This window comes from Stigmatopora argus, chromosome 19 (genome assembly GCF_051989625.1).
Source record: "Stigmatopora argus isolate UIUO_Sarg chromosome 19, RoL_Sarg_1.0, whole genome shotgun sequence".
Lineage (NCBI taxonomy): Eukaryota > Metazoa > Chordata > Actinopteri > Syngnathiformes > Syngnathidae > Stigmatopora > Stigmatopora argus.
This window is the reverse complement of record NC_135405.1, coordinates 12,202,147-12,217,318: the sequence shown is the minus strand read 5'-3', so window position 1 is coordinate 12,217,318 and position 15,172 is coordinate 12,202,147. Positions and strand designations below refer to the sequence as shown.

General features: G+C 45.6%; 2 protein-coding genes across 6 annotated transcripts; one reads left to right on the top strand and one right to left on the bottom strand.

The window, feature by feature from the left end:
* Nucleotides 1-15: 15 nt before the first annotated feature.
* On the bottom strand, nt 16-2,931 carry il20ra (interleukin 20 receptor, alpha). The gene is made up of 7 exons (XM_077586591.1): nt 2,759-2,931; nt 1,968-2,091; nt 1,699-1,898; nt 1,459-1,634; nt 1,245-1,389; nt 1,023-1,159; nt 16-888 (listed from the first exon to the last, which is right to left on the bottom strand). The coding sequence occupies exons 1-7, from the start codon at nt 2,808-2,810 to the stop codon at nt 325-327; spliced, it is 1,398 nt and encodes a 465-aa protein (XP_077442717.1). The 5' UTR covers nt 2,811-2,931; the 3' UTR covers nt 16-324.
* med23 (mediator complex subunit 23) lies at nt 348-14,542 on the top strand. 5 transcript variants are annotated; one of them, XM_077586579.1, is made up of 32 exons: nt 348-518; nt 1,055-1,176; nt 3,911-3,951; nt 4,049-4,136; nt 4,207-4,331; nt 4,792-4,903; nt 4,986-5,084; nt 5,172-5,273; nt 5,657-5,726; nt 5,791-5,903; nt 5,969-6,064; nt 6,713-6,730; nt 7,373-7,579; nt 7,696-7,839; nt 7,930-8,075; nt 8,227-8,472; nt 8,546-8,688; nt 9,278-9,452; nt 9,536-9,702; nt 9,775-9,899; nt 9,973-10,178; nt 10,255-10,435; nt 10,509-10,679; nt 10,933-11,149; nt 11,230-11,339; nt 11,701-11,827; nt 11,897-12,062; nt 12,137-12,209; nt 12,639-12,853; nt 12,917-13,037; nt 13,105-13,236; nt 14,143-14,542. In XM_077586579.1, exons 2-32 carry the CDS (start codon nt 1,117-1,119, stop codon nt 14,395-14,397), a joined length of 4,251 nt encoding a protein of 1,416 aa, XP_077442705.1. In that variant the 5' UTR covers nt 348-518; nt 1,055-1,116; the 3' UTR covers nt 14,398-14,542. The 5 variants fall into 5 exon arrangements, with proteins under 5 accessions (XP_077442705.1, XP_077442709.1, XP_077442706.1 ...); XM_077586583.1 differs by lacking the exon at nt 6,713-6,730; XM_077586580.1 differs by lacking the exon at nt 348-518 and having other exon boundaries at nt 1,038-1,176.
* The last annotated feature ends 630 nt before the right edge of the window (nt 14,543-15,172 follow it).

Genomic DNA, 15,172 nt, shown 5'->3' with positions numbered 1-15,172 from the left:
GGTTGCCGCAAAACAAAAAAAAGTTAAATCAATCTCTAAACATCTTTCAATTTTTGTTATCCCGCTCCCAAGCCAATTTGACCGGGAATGGCAGCCAAGTAAATAATAATTGAAAAAAAAAAAATGATCATAACCCGATCCTTGGATTTTTCTGGAAAGGGCCTTAAAAGGAAAAAAAAGTTTACAGACCCCTGTTTTAAAACAGCAACGTGCACCACAAGCGCACATCAACAATCACCAAACTTGAAGGTAACTCATTCATGTTAGTTCTTTTCAAATACACAATCATTGATTGTTAGAAAACCGCGTGCACTTTCAATCACTTTATTGATCAAACAATTGTTCCTCCCCAGACGACGTCCTGACGCAGACCATTTCCAGCGTCAAACGGCCCTTGGGCGCCTTCTCCCACTCGCCTTCCGTCTCCGGCACCCTCATTTGGGAGCTCCATTCCTCCCAGAAAAGTCCCACCTGGTCTTGGTCCGCTTCACTAGACCCCACCACGGCGTAGCTATCGGGTAAGGGCGCCGCGGTCCCGGCGTCATCGCCACGCTTCCTGTACGGGTTCCACGCCAAGTCCGTTACGGGCGATTTTAGGGGATTTGGAAAGCTGTTTTGCACATAGGACGTCATGCATTGCTTCTGCGGCGTGTAGTCTCTGACGCACGCTTCTTCTCGGCGAACGTCCTCCGCGGGCGCCACGCTGCCGTAATCGCAGGGTTCTTCCACCGTGGGTGCTTCTGGCGGATTCTGCAAGGCGTAGGAAAGCGCCACGAGCGGCGCGTCTTTATCCTTGTCTTCGTCGTCCGAGGTGCTCTCCTTTCTCAAGGGAGCGATGAGGTGGTGCAGGGGTAAAACCAAGGGTTGGATTTGGAGAACGGTGACGTTCTTGAAGGCAAAAGGGGTGAAAGATTCGGCTGGTTAGAATGTAACGTTTGTTTCTTGGATCATTTTACATGCAAAATTCGATTTCGATTTGATGTCGGTTCAGATAAAGTTCTTCAATTTCAGAGATGACTTACTAAGGCTTTGGGTGTTTTCCTGCCGTCCCCAGTGAGGTAGTGGTACAGAATGTAGCCGACCACCAGAAAAACGCAGACGGACACCAAGGGGACCATGAAACCCAAGGCTACCACCTGCACCTGGCCCGAGATGGGATCTGGGACAGCCGATACGGTAAGCAAATTCAATGGTTAGATGCGGATTTTGCGAACCGGGAAAATGACAACCGACGAAACCCGTACCTTTGTCCGTGTTTATACAGTGCTTTTCGGACTGTTTGCATTGGAAAGGCGCGTCGAGGAATCGGACCTTTGCCGAGAAGCAGTAGCTGGTGTCAAAATTCCTCAGTCTGTATTTGTAATTATTTTTGGTGACCGCAAAATGGTGCTGCAAACACAAAGACTTTGGTTAGGACGTATGAAATCTTTTCGGGTGACGTCCCTTAACGCCGCTCACCCCTTGGTCTTGGCATGATTCCTGAACGGTCAGGTTGTAGGTCATCCGCGGGTAGAGCTCGATCATGCTAACGGCCGGGGCGCGCTCGTTGGATTGATACCGGATCGGGCCGCTCAGGTTGATGATTGCGTCGTTTCCCTTCAATTCCACCGTCATCTCGGGCGGCCCGAAAACAACTGACGGAAAATGACATTTTAAAAGGCCTGCGGTTTCGACGTCAACTTGGGTAGTTCAACTTACCGTCGTATTTGGGATGAAAGCGCTTGGTCTCGACCCACTCGGAAGAACCCGAGGTTCTTACGGCTCGCACCCGCGCGTAGTAGCTTTTGTTTAAATCCGCAGTCTGGCTGCTCAGATCACACCACGTCCATTCTATTTTCTGGCACTCCGCCACGGGTCTCCAATTCAGGAGTTTGGTGTCCGGTACAATATCCCCGTAGCTGAAAACACACCAGCTAGTTATTGGGAGCTCTTTTTTACCACTAGTATAGACGGGGGTCGTCACTTACAAGGCGAATTCCACCGTGTAGCTCGTGCCCTCCGGCGTTCCGTTGCCCGGTAGCCATTGAAGTCGATTGCTCAGATTCAAGGAGGTGAAGTGGATATTTACAGGTTTAGGTGGACTGGATGAGCCTGTTATTGTGGAGGAAAAAAATCAATAGCAATTAGGACGTATTAGCTCAACAACCGCAGTACACAATGCAGTTGGCAAGATGAAACAAAGGGTTTTCCCCAAGGAAACTGTGAGGTAGGGAGGTTGAGTCCGCCATGTTTTGTTTTGTTTTCCAAGTTTTTGCTTAATTCTTTGCCGATCCGATATCGGAGGGAATAAAGGTCAAAATGTAGGCCAATTGCAGGTCTTCGAATACACCTAATTGCAGCCCGGCACACCTTGGTTTTACATTCCAGACAGAAATGTTCTGCAACACACGTGTCTTAAGCCTTTGCGAAATGTTGAATTTTGGAAAAATTCGCTTTGAATTTACTCTTTCGGAGTTGACATTTTTGGGAATTAATTTCAGACATAACCATTTAAATCAAAGCACGGAAGTGTGTTGGAATTCAGGATTGGACTCGGTTAGGTTTTTAAAATGTAAATCTGACAAAAAAACCCTGTTTAAAAAATTCTGCCTATGATAGTTCCTGTATTCAATACACAACAACTTCAGCAGAACCGTATTTGTTTTGTTTTGTTTGTAGTCTTGCTGGTAGAAAAAAACAAACAGCAAATGCTAGATTTTTATTTTTATTTTTTTTATACAGAGAAAGCAGTCAGGAACAAACAAAACATCACACATACCTGTGTAGGACCACCGACCCCAAATCATTAAAATTAATAGAACATTCTTCATTATTAACAACAGCTCTCATCTTGTACCTTCCGCGAGTAAAGCGAAAAGAATATTGACAAAAAAACAGAGACGCAACGAAACAGAAGGAGAATGTAACGTAACTTGTTACACTTGATTAAGTGTGCACATGCCCCATTCAAAAAGGCCAGCCCCTTTATCATTTTTAATTAAAAAAAAAAACTAGCTAGCCAAATGAAAGGCACATATTACTTATTTATTGATTATTTATTATTGTTATTTATTAATTATGTTTGTTGTTATTGTTATTTGTGCACTTTGCGGTGAAGCTTTAAATCTTATTATATACATACTAGCATTAAATTTTGTTGTACTTCGACAATGACAAATAAAGTTATATTCAATGTAATTATTGTAGCAAAACTTCCGTACGCGAATTCACAAATGTGTCACTCAAGTCACACACATCATTAGAGTTACAAATTATGCTGTCAAATGGTGTAAAAATACACATTTTTAGTGCAAGTTTAAAATGAGCGGAACCATTTACAGCGTCTACGTCATCAAACTGCGTGCACTTTTGCTAGTTGCGCACGCCGGTTTTTGTTAGCATTCAAGCTAGGCGGAGGAGAAGCAAAACATTGCGAATTTATGTGACTTTTAAACCACAAAGGCAGGCGCTTTGTGCTGCAAACATGGCCCTAGCAATGGAAACGCAGCTACAGAGCATCTTTGAGGATCTTGTGGTAAAATGACTCATTTAGCATCTTTACGTGGACTCGCACGACACCGATGAGGTTGCACAGACATGTTGACTATTCCATAAATATTCTATAAATAATGTTCCGTTTCATCAACAAGTTCCTTTAACATAAAATGCATTGATGAAGCAGAAATACGTTAACGATTCTAATAAGATGGACTCTTGCTAATAATGGGATTTGATTTCTTCACTATAATAGCGATGCTTTATCATTTATCAATATTGTTGCCTGTGATTAGTGTAGTACTGCATAACACATGGGTTGCGTTGTTTATTTCTAAGCGAAATATGAGTGTTATAAGTCAAATATTATGAATAATGTCAATAAGTTCATGTTTTGTTGTAATATTTGGCTCTTTCTCCCATTTGGTGATCTCAGTCCTGTCAGAAAAGTGAGATGGTGGAAGAGGCTTTTGCCGGGTAATGTCTCAAATCAGCCACAATACATTCACATCATAAAAAAATCATAGTATTCATTTCAAAACATGACTTCTTTTGTGACCCTCTTTGCTTCCAGGATGTGCATGGATAGTCCAGAGGATGAAAGGACAAAATTGGTCAGCTGTCTTGACGCCTTTCAGCAGTACTGGGGAACCCTGCCTCAAGTTTGTAAACACACACAAACACACATATAAAGATTAGACATAATGTGACGGAATGGATCTCTTCCCACAGGAGTCTCACGAGCAGTGCGTGCAGTGGATTGTGCGATTCACACACAGCCAGCACAGTCCAAAAAGGATCGCCTTTCTCTACGAGTGTCTGGCCATGGGTGTTGAGACTAGTCTTTTGCCACCGAGGTACTGTGAATGCTAAAACCAACAAAAATAACACAAAAAAAATAAGCCTCATAAAAAGCTCGTGTTCACAAACGTTGACATCACATAGGCCACTTGTGTTATACCAAAATGTTAATATGGTCTTTATAGTGTTAAGGTTTCAATCATTATTTTTGGTATAGTCTCCAGCACCCCCCGTGGAAAAAAATGACAAATGATTTTAATGAATAAAAACAAACCCAATCTGGTAACGGTATTCAATAAATTCTAGAAATGGTAAATGTTAAATACAAAAAACGATTTCAAAATTCCCTATACATTTGAAATAATTACATGTAATAGCAAAACATACATAACACAATAGTTACTGTTTTTTTAAACAAAAAAATATGGATATAGATGAAGAAATAAGATCATATTTAGTGTGAATGTGAATAAGTGGATTGTAAAGGAATAAAGTGAATTGTTTTTTTTTTGTCAGGATGGTTTGCGCTGCTCTAATCAGTTCAGACAACTTGGAGTGGGAAAGGACGCAGCTGTGGGCGTTGACTTTCAAACTCATCCACAAGATCATCGGTGGAGTGGACTACAAGGTTCTTCTAGACGCCCAATCCATTTCCATGGATTCCCTGGCTGTTATTGTCATTTTTCCTATTTTTCTTGTTTTCTTATCAGGGTGTTCGCGACCTGCTGAAAGCCGTGCTGGATAAAATCCAAACCATTCCCATCACCGTTAGCTCGGCCATTGTGCGGCAGCTCCTGACAGCCAGAGAGGTTTGCTCTTCACACACCATTATTATTATTAGTAGTAGTAATAATGCCTCTTCTGGCAAGTGAACACAAATGATTGACACATTCCAGGTGGTGGAGTACATTCTGGATAGAAACGCTTGTCTCCTGCCTGCCTACTTTGCCGTCACCGAGATCCGAAAATTGTACCCCGAGGGACAACTTTCTCATTGGGTAAAGATTTGTCCAATGTGGTCTTTTTTTAATGTTATATATTGCTTCCCGATACCGATTCAGCTTCTATCCTGTGGGGTGTCAGATGAAATTTAGTTTACTCTCCGAGGTGTTCACATAATTTCAAATCCTTGTCGGCCATACCTTTGAACACATTCATTTTATTCACTATTTAATGCAGCACTTTTCTTGGCTGAAAATGTTCTTCCTTTGTAATCGGCGGCCATCTTGGGAAGGGCGACCGTTGATTGGAAACTAAAGAGCAGCTAATTTTTTAGCCCTAGCTGATGCTTGCATTTTAATGCCGTATTAAGGCAAACTTGTATCGGTGCATTACAAGTTATTTTTATTATTTTTTCCTAAATCCGCTTTTGCATCCGCAGCTCCTCGGCAGCTTGATATCCGACTTTGTGGACAGTTTTCGACCCACCGCTAGAATCAACTCCATTTGCGGTAAGAACGTTAACGACATATGTGCTAGTAGCGCCGCCGAGCTAATGCGTTAGCGCCCCTGCAGGACGCTGTAGCCTGTTGCCAGTGGTGAACAACAGCGGCGCCATTTGCAACTCTTGGAAGTTGGACCCCACCACGCTGCGTTTTCCACTCAAAGGCATGCTGCCCTTTGATAAGGTACGTACGCGTACGCATCAAAGTGGAATTTTACTCACAAATGTTTTTTTTTGGGTCATACGCAGGACTTGTTTGAGCCGCAAACGGGCTTGCTGCGCTACGTTTTGGAGCAACCTTATTCCAGAGAAATGGTGTGCAACATGTTAGGACTCAGCAAACAGGTACCGTGGATGAAAAGGACAATTGGCCTCGTCTCAATGTTTTTCCCCAAAAGTGTTGGTCTCTTTTAGTGTCCTGTTTCAAGGCTGAAAATCACTTAGTATTTTTTGTTTTTTTGTTTTTCTTTTCCCATGCTTTGTTTTGTTTGCTGCCTCAGTGTTTCCTTTAACAATGCTATGGAATAAAAGTCTTAGTATTATAACTCCTATTTTTAATTTATTTATATATTTGCAATGCAGAAATTCATTTTTAAGTGAATACAATTTGAATCAAAAGAAAATGAATACAACCAAAATGAATAATTTCACAAATAGTCAATGATTATGGCCCCTAATAAGTGTCTTAAGTCAACCTTTGTATGGGAAACACTGATCTTCACTTTCTCCACATTTTGTGAATCTCCTCACAAAAGTGCATGTGCTCATTCTTAACAAGTCAGCTTGGGCTGTCAACATAGAACATAGAACCCCAACCACACACAAGCAACACACAAACCCCCCAAGCCGTCTGCATGCCGTTTTATTGGCGACAAACGACCCCCTCGCTCGTGAGTCACCATTTTTCTCTTTTCTCTTTCTCTGTGTCTCCCTCTTTTCTTTTCTTTTGTTTCCTCCCTCTTTCTGATTCTCTCCTGCGCTGGTCTCGGTAAGACTCTGAACATTGCCCAGGTATGTCGTCCTCCTTCCATCGACTCACTCAAAATCTTTCTCCCGGTCACATGACCCGCCCCATGGGATGCCATGGCATTTTTCCCCCCGTCTTAAAATGAAACCTTTTTAGTGTCATGTTAACATTTGCAAATTTAGCGTACGGTAATTTTCGATTGACTCAGATATTAGGATTTTCTTTATTCTACTTTTTTTCAATAATAGACACCATATTAAATTATACAGAATAGTAGACCCTGCAAATGGAGTGCCTCTCTTTTAACCCCTCTGTGGCTTCTTTCCCACTACAAAAACTTTAATCGCAATACCGTATTTTCTGGACTATAAGTTTCTCATAGTTTGGCTTTGCCGGCGACTAATACTCATGTGCAACTTTTTTTCCCTTCCTCTCTGATCACCGACAGCTTGTTCACATATATTTTTTAGGCTATATTTAACTGATAAATGGTCGTCCTCCATTTTTATCCACTCGTTGATTTCGGCTAAAGTCAAACATGGCCCTCCCAAAAATGTGACTTACACTTGTGTACATTTTTCCCACTTGGTTGTGCATTTCTTGGTTTGTGCGACTTATCGTCGGAAAAATAGGGTCATAATATCGCTCTCCATTTGACACGTGCTTGCGTCTCTTTTGTCCGACAGCAAAAGCAGCGCTGTCCCGTGTTGGAGGAGCAGCTGGTGGACTTGGTGGTGTACGCCATGGAGCGCTCCGAGACCGAGGAGCACTTTGACGCCGACGTGGGCGGCACCAGCCAGCTCCTGTGGCAGCACCTGTCGTCGCAGCTCATCTTTTTCGTCCTCTTCCAGTTTGCCAGCTTCCCGCACATGGTGCTGTCTTTACATCAGAAGGTGGGGCCGCACTGACAAATATGGCCAGAAATGTATCGATTTGCATTTCCCGAATTCGCCTTATAAGTTGAATTGCGGACTCTGAGTTGTATGTGTTAAATTTTGGTGTCTTCCAGCTTGCAGGAATGGGTCTTATCAAAGGAAGGGACCACCTCATGTGGGTCCTGCTGCAGTTCATATCAGGAAGCATCCAAAAGAACGCCTTGGCCGACTTCCTGCCCGTCATGAAGCTCTTTGACCTGTTGTATCCTGAGAAAGAGGTCCGTCGGTCACGTAACAGACACCATCAATCAATCGATTGCCTAGCGCTCAGTTCCCAGGCATAATGTTGCCTCCCCTGCGTTTCCTAGTGCATCCCCGTTCCGGACATTACCAAGCCGCAGTCCACCCATGCCTTCGCCATGACCTGCATCTGGATCCACCTCAACCGAAAGGCTCAAAGCAACAACTCCAATCTGCAGATTCCCATCCCTCATTCTCTGAAACTGCACCATGAGTAAGCTCGAAAATGTTTATAAGAAAAAATAGAGCCGCTGCTAGCGTAGCGATCTCCTGTCGGTACATTTAGTATTAATGACTATTCCATTTATCCCTTTGCTCATCGATTTGACTGTGTGGGATGGCCCCGATTGCCCTTTTTGTTTCAGGTTCTTGCAGCAGTCTTTGCGCAACAAATCTCTGGGCATGTCCGACTACAAGATCGCCCTGCTGTGCAACGCTTACAGCACCAACCCGGACTGCTTCGGGCTGCCCATGGGCGTCCTGGTGGAGACCATCTACGGGACTCAGTCCATGAGGATCAATCTGCCGGGCACCAACTGCATGGCGCTGGGCTCCTTCACGCCGCTGCCCATGAACCTGCTGGACTCGGTCACCGTGCACGCCAAGATGAGGTAGTTTCCCTTGATGGTACCAAAAATGAAGTCCAATGCCAAAGTGGAAATCATCCGCCACGTGTCTGGACAGTCTCATCCACAGCATCGCCACGCGGGTTATCAAGTTGGCCCACGCCAACTCCAGCGTGGCCTTGGCGCCCGCACTCGTGGAGACGTACTGCAGGTTGTTGGTCTACATGGAGATCGAGTCCTTGGGCATCAAAGGGTTCATCGGTTAGTTTCACGGATTCCAGGAGCTCCCTGGGAAAAACAGTTTGACGGGAATTTTCAGAAGGACCACTATTATGTACCAATATAAGCTATTTATGAACAATAATGACTAAAAAGGCTCAGTCTTGAAATATTGCTTTCACAAGGAAACAAAATGCAATTCAGTGCAATGCAGGGGTTTTGTTCAAGTATCAACCACAAGATGATGCCATTGCACTTTCAAATGTATCACCAGACAGTTAAAATACTCTATGTACAGTCAGTCTTGCCTCGATTATTGCAAATACTTCACGATTTTTTTCTGCTATTAATTTTAAAAAAATTGAAAGTAAAAATGTGAAAATTGAAGCTGAAACTCCAATGAAGAAAAAAAAGGTATTTTTAATAGGAGTAACCCTACTTGGCGTTTTTCGATTATGTCTGGTCTACATTAACCGCGATATTCCATGGATTACTGTTGCGCTGTCTTTGCCTGGTGGCCCGCCAGGCTTGTAAAACACTGGGGAAAACTAGGGATGTCCTGATGCTATTTTTTTTTTAGTCCAGCACCGTTTATACAGTTGATGTCAGTTTCAGTTGTTTGTGCATTCAGGCCAGCTGCTGCCCAGCGTGTTCAAGTCTCACGCTTGGGGAATCCTTCACACTTTGTTGGAGATGTTCAGCTACCGCATGCATCACATCCAGCCGCACTACCGCATCCAGTTGCTCAGCCACCTGCACAGCTTGGCCGCCGTGCCCCAGACCAACCAGAACCAGCTTCACCTCTGGTAAGCGGCACATTACGCGGAAGTCGGAATCGCTGAAGCCGGAATTGCAGGTCGCGGGCTCATCCTCTTTCCCGCCCGCCTAGTATGGAAAGCACGGCCCTGCGGGTGATCACGGCGCTGGGCAGCTCGGAGGTCCAGCCGCAGTTCACCCGCTTCCTCAACGACCCCAAGACCACGGTCCTGTCGGTGGAGTCGGAGGAGCTGAATAGAGCGCTCATCCTCACGCTGGCCAGAGCCACGCACGTCACGGGTACCCCCGCGCACGCCGTGGCATTCAAAAGCTCCTCCCCTATTTTTATTTATTGATTTGTTTCGCGGGCAGATTTTTTCACCGGCTCCGAGTCCATCCACGGCACCTGGTGCAAAGACATCCTGCAGACCATCATGAACTTCACGCCTCACAATTGGGCGGCGCACACGCTGTCCTGCTTCCCGGCGCCGCTGCAGGTGCCCGCTTCCGACGGCACGGCGCCGTGTCCCCCGGCCGGCGCTAACGTCCGGCATCTTTCTCGCCCGCTAGGCCTTCTTCAAGCAGAACAACGTTCCTCAGGAGCCGCGCTTCAATCTGAAGAGGAACGTGGAGGAAGAATACCGCAAGTGGAAGTCCATGACCAATAAGGAGGACATCATCACGCACTTCTCCATGCAGGGCTCCCCGCCGTTCTTCCTGTGTCTGCTTTGGAAAATGCTGCTGGAGACCGATTACATTAACCAGATTGGCTACAAGTCAGTAGGATATTGACTTTTTCGCTCATTTCTTGATGCTATTTAAATCCAATCGAATTTCCGATTCTCATCTCAGCGTCCTGGAGCGAATCGGAGCCCGCGCTCTAGTGGCCCACATGCGCACGTTCGCCGACTTCCTGGTCTACGAGTTCTCCACGTCGCCCGGCGGTCCCCAGCTCAACAAATGCATCGAAATCCTCAACGACATGGTGTGGAAATACAACATCGTCACGCTGGACCGAGTCATCCTCTGTCTGGTGAGTCAGTGGCGTTTATCGATGGCAAACGGCGCTCTCCCTCCGCTCACACGTTCTCCCTCCGCCCCCCCAGGCCATGCGTAGCCACGAGCGCAACGAAGCTCAGGTGTGCTACTTCATCATCCAGCTCCTGCTGCTCAAATCCGACGACTTCCGCAACCGAGTCAACGACTTTGTCAAGGAAAACGCGCCTGAGCACTGGCTGCAGAGCGACTGGCATAACAAGCACATGAGCTACCACAAGGTAGCGCCGCAACCGTTAAATCAAGTCATTCCATTAACGGGAAAAAAAAGCTTGGCATTAAATGTTGCCCCTCCGCGAATCGTTTAATTAGAGCGAACTAAATACGGCGCTTTCAAAACAAACCATTGCAAGATGGTTTATTTTGAAAGTGCCGTATTTAGTTCAGTACGCTGCCCTCTAGTGGAAACGATTAATGTAAGATTAGTCTCGTGTACATATGAACGATGGCTAAAAAAATGTCCTCCCATACCAGAAATACCCCGAGAAGCTCTACTTTGAGGGCGTGGCCGAGCAGCTGAACCCCCCCATGCAAGTCCAGCACCAGTACATGCCCATTTACTTTGGCAATGTGTGCCTGCGCTTCTTGCCTGTCTTTGACATCGTCATCCACCGCTTCCTGGAGCTCACCCCCGTCTCCAAGTCCCTGGAGACCCTGCTGGACCACCTGGGCGGACTCTACAAGTTCCACGGTGGGTAACGTGCTCCAAAGTGATGAAAATCAGCCCAAAACACGGCTTTCGAGTGAATTTAGGTGCACATTTGTTGACAGACCGACCAGTGACTTACCTGTACAACACGCTGCATTACTACGAGCGACATCTGAGGGACAGGACCAGCCTGAAGAGGAAGTTGGTGCACGCCATTATGTTGTCACTTAAGGTAGGCGGCCATTGAATGGATTTATTTCTCCTCATTGATTGGCAGGAAGTCAATTGAAAAAAAGAAGTACAGTAATCCTTGGAATATCACATTTTTGCTTATCGTGAATTCACTACTTTGCGATTTTTTTTCTCCTATAAATTATTATTTTTTAAATTATTATTCTTTTTTAAAGATCATAAAAATGTCAAAATCCACGCTGAAACTTTTGCTAATAGGACACAGCACTGAAAAAATATTTATAATAGGGGCCTTACTTTGCGATTTTCCAGGGATTACTGTACGTTGATGTAAAAGTGCCATCTAGCGGTTGCTTGGTGTATTTGCCCCAATAAGAAGTCAAACTTTTTGGACGGAACAGGACAACCGGACGCCCGGTTGGTGCCTGAGCGAAACCTACCTGAAGTTCGGCATGAACCAACGGGACGACAACGTTTGGGCGCCGGACGACACCTACTACTGCAAGCTGATTGGACGCCTGGTGGACAATATCCTTTTTTTTCCCTCCATTTGATTCCCTTAAAATGAATGGTTGTTGGTCGTTAACGGCGTCTCACCCATGGCGGGCAAGTCGCCCGGCCCGTTCCCCAACTGCGACTGGAGGTTCAACGAGTTCCCCAACCCGGCGGCTCACGCCCTGCACGTCACCTGTGTGGAGCTGATGGCGCTCGCTGTCCCCGGGAAGGACGTGGGCAACGCTCTGCTCAATGTGGTTCTCAAAAGGTGAGGGTGGCCTTCCTTTATTGTTTAAAAAAAAATATATATATATATTGTTTTGTGTGTGTGTGTGTTTTCAGCCAACCTCTCGTCCCTCGAGAGAACATCACCGCCTGGATGAACGCCATTGGTCTCGTCATCACCGCTTTGCCGGTAACGCCGATATTTATTTTGATGGATAAATTTTTTTGCTGTTACATTAGTTAGAGCCCATGTGTCAAAGTGGCGGCCCGGGGGCCAAATCTGGCCCGCCGCATCATTTTGTGTGGCCCGGGAAAGTAAATGATGAGTGCCGACTTTCTGTTTTAGGATCAAATTAAAATGAAGAGTATAGATGTATATTAAATTTCCTGATTTTCCCCCCTTTTAAATCAATAATTGTAATTTTTAAATAAATTTTTCTGTGTTTTGAGTTCAAAAATCATTTTGTAAAATCTAAAAATATATTTGAAATGTTAAAATTATGACAATTGCCAATGACACCAAAATAGTAGTGATAAATACCGATAATATTTCAAGATTTTTCCAATTTGAGTCTCTACGGACACGTAAATGAACAAAATCCATCCGCGCGCCCGCCAGGAGCCGTACTGGATCGTTCTGCACGACCGCATCGTGACGGTGATGGGCTCGGCGGCGCTGACGTCGGAGACGGGGTGGTCGCGCGACCCCTTCGCCCTGCTGGACTTCACGGCGTGCCACCAGAGCTACAGCGAGATCGGCTGCAGCTACGTGCTGGCGCTGGCGCACGCCGTCTGGCACCACTCGTCCATCGGCCAGCTCTCGCTCATCCCCAAGTAGGCCGGACCGTCGGCGTCGCCTCGTTTGGGGCGTCCTTAACGCTCACCCTCCATTTCCAGGTTCCTCTCCGAGACGCTGAAGCCGGTGGTGGTGACGGAGTTCCAGCTTTTGTACGTTTACCACCTGGTGGGACCCTTCTTGCAGCGCTTCCAGCAGGAGAGGACACGGTGCATGCTAGAGGTGAAGCACCCCCCGATTTGGCCGCGTGAACCCGACACGGGATCTAACCTCCGGGGTCTTGTTTCAGATCGGCGTGGCTTTCTACAAGATGCTGCAGGTGGTGGACCAACATTGCCAGCATCTCAACTACATGGATCCCATTTGCGACTTTCTCTATCACATCAAGTACATGTACACGGGCGACAGCGTCAAGGAACAGGTATGGAATTATTTTTCTGTGCCTAAGGTTTGTCGAGTGTAGTCGACGTGTAGTTTAAGCGGGGGAGAAAAAAACAAACAAAACAATAATAGTAGTGTTGCGTTGCGTTGCCAGAAATCTTAGAGGGAGAAAAAATACATAAAAATCTGTCCCTAACGTGTAGTTTAAGCGGGGGAGAAAAAATATAAAAAATAACAATAATAGTAGTAGTGTTGCGTTGCATTGCCAGAAATCTTAAATCTTAAAACATATCAAATGGATTTTAAGAGAGCAGATTTCCGCCCAAGCAGCCAAATTCAAAGCCATATTTCTGCCCATCATATCACTCCTCCCCTCCCGATTTGTGGAATTCATTTGGTGACCTTTAACCCCACGCCCTCAAAATCTTAAAACACTTCTCTTTCATTTTACAAGCATATCCCATAAATGTAATAATAATCCCATCATTCATTCTTGAGTTTCATATCACAAACATGCAAATTTAAAATAATGCCATGTTTGAGTTATTTTAAACACATAGTGAACTTTGACTTTTGACTGCATGACCCTGAAATTCAACACAAGACATTCTGACCTCTGTGACCTTTGCCCCTAAACCTAATCACTTCTTCCGTTCCTTCCCTATGACAAAAATCCCGTCTGACCTTTAACCTCACAACCCCCAAATCACCTCTGCCGTCTTATGCGTCAAATCTAGCAAGTTTGTTAAAAAATCTCCTTATTCAATCTCGCGTTATCTTGAAGCCAGACATTCTGAACCCAATAAGCTCCGCCTCCTGTAGGTTTGGCCTACAGACAGATGGACCAAAAAAAAAACAAGAAAAAAAACCGAAAGCTTCCTTTCCTACAAATCGCGTCGGCAATCCTTGGCTCAAATCGGTCACGCTCCTACGTGCTTTCACGCAGGTGGAAGAAATCATCATGACGCTCCGCCCCGCCATGAAGCTCCGCCTCCGCTTCATCACGCACAGCAGCAAAACCGACAGCGCGTCGGCGTCCACGTTGCCGGCCACCACCGTCGCCGCCGTCTCCGTTCCCGCGCCGGCCGCGGCCTCCGCGCCCCAACCCGTACCTTCCTCCTCTTCGTCTTCCTCCATGGCGGCGAGCGCGGTTGCCGCCGCCGCCGCTACCGCCTCTCCTTCCTCGTCTTCCGCCATGTAGACATTTGATTTTGTTTTTGTTTTTTTTAAATAATCGAAGACAAAAAATGAAATCATGGACTCTGGCTGACAAGCCAAACGCTGTTTATTTTTTATGAATCGTGATATTATTAGTCGGTATTTTTCAATAAAATAATGACCACCGAGCATGAAATTGTCGCTCACGTTGACATCCGACGACACTGAAACGTCATCGCTCGCCGTCAGACGCGCTCTCTTCACCCCGGGCGCACGCTGTCGCTATGGCGACGACCGATGAGGGAACGGCATGTTTGATTGCGTCTGATGATAGGTTAACCCTTTCCCGAACGCACGACGGCGACGTATGTAAATGAGGAAGACGCAAGGACGTGATTGCGATAAAGATGTAGGGCGTGTCTTTGGTATCGACAAGGGAAGGTTGATGGTGGGTGAATATTCATCAAGCACGGGCGCAAAAGGTCCGCGAGGTACGCTAATTAAAGGCGAAAGCGCTTCAGTTTGATTGATTAGGCTTCGGGGAGTGATGGCAAGAGACAAGGCGACATTTGCTATTAGTTTTTCGGGATTTTATGACCACATGGAGCTTATAAAAAGGAAGTAAATAACCCCTAAAATACGGCCTTTATTTTTATTTTAGTTTTTTGGGTAGGAAATCTGATTTTCGCTTCATAATGAACTTTCCAAAAGTGAAAATGACTCAATCATAAGGGCACATAAACTAAAGCTCAACTGACAAACCCAAAAATCCCCCCCATTTATTTTTGAATTGGCACGGACAAAAGTCGAGGCGATCC

Coding starts and splice junctions, on each gene's coding strand:
- med23 (XM_077586579.1), top strand. CDS start 1,117: ATGAAACCCAAGGCTACCACCTGCACCTGGCCCGAGATGGGATCTGGG. Junction 1,177..3,910: donor GATCTGGGACAGCCGATACG/GTAAGCAAATTC, acceptor TGGTGATCTCAG/TCCTGTCAGAAAAGTGAGAT. Junction 8,473..8,545: donor ACCGTGCACGCCAAGATGAG/GTAGTTTCCCTT, acceptor GTGTCTGGACAG/TCTCATCCACAGCATCGCCA.
- il20ra (XM_077586591.1), bottom strand. CDS start 2,810: ATGAAGAATGTTCTATTAATTTTAATGATTTGGGGTCGGTGGTCCTAC. Junction 2,092..2,758: donor GGGTCGGTGGTCCTACACAG/GTATGTGTGATG, acceptor CCACAATAACAG/GCTCATCCAGTCCACCTAAA. Junction 1,390..1,458: donor AATCATGCCAAGACCAAGGG/GTGAGCGGCGTT, acceptor TTGTGTTTGCAG/CACCATTTTGCGGTCACCAA.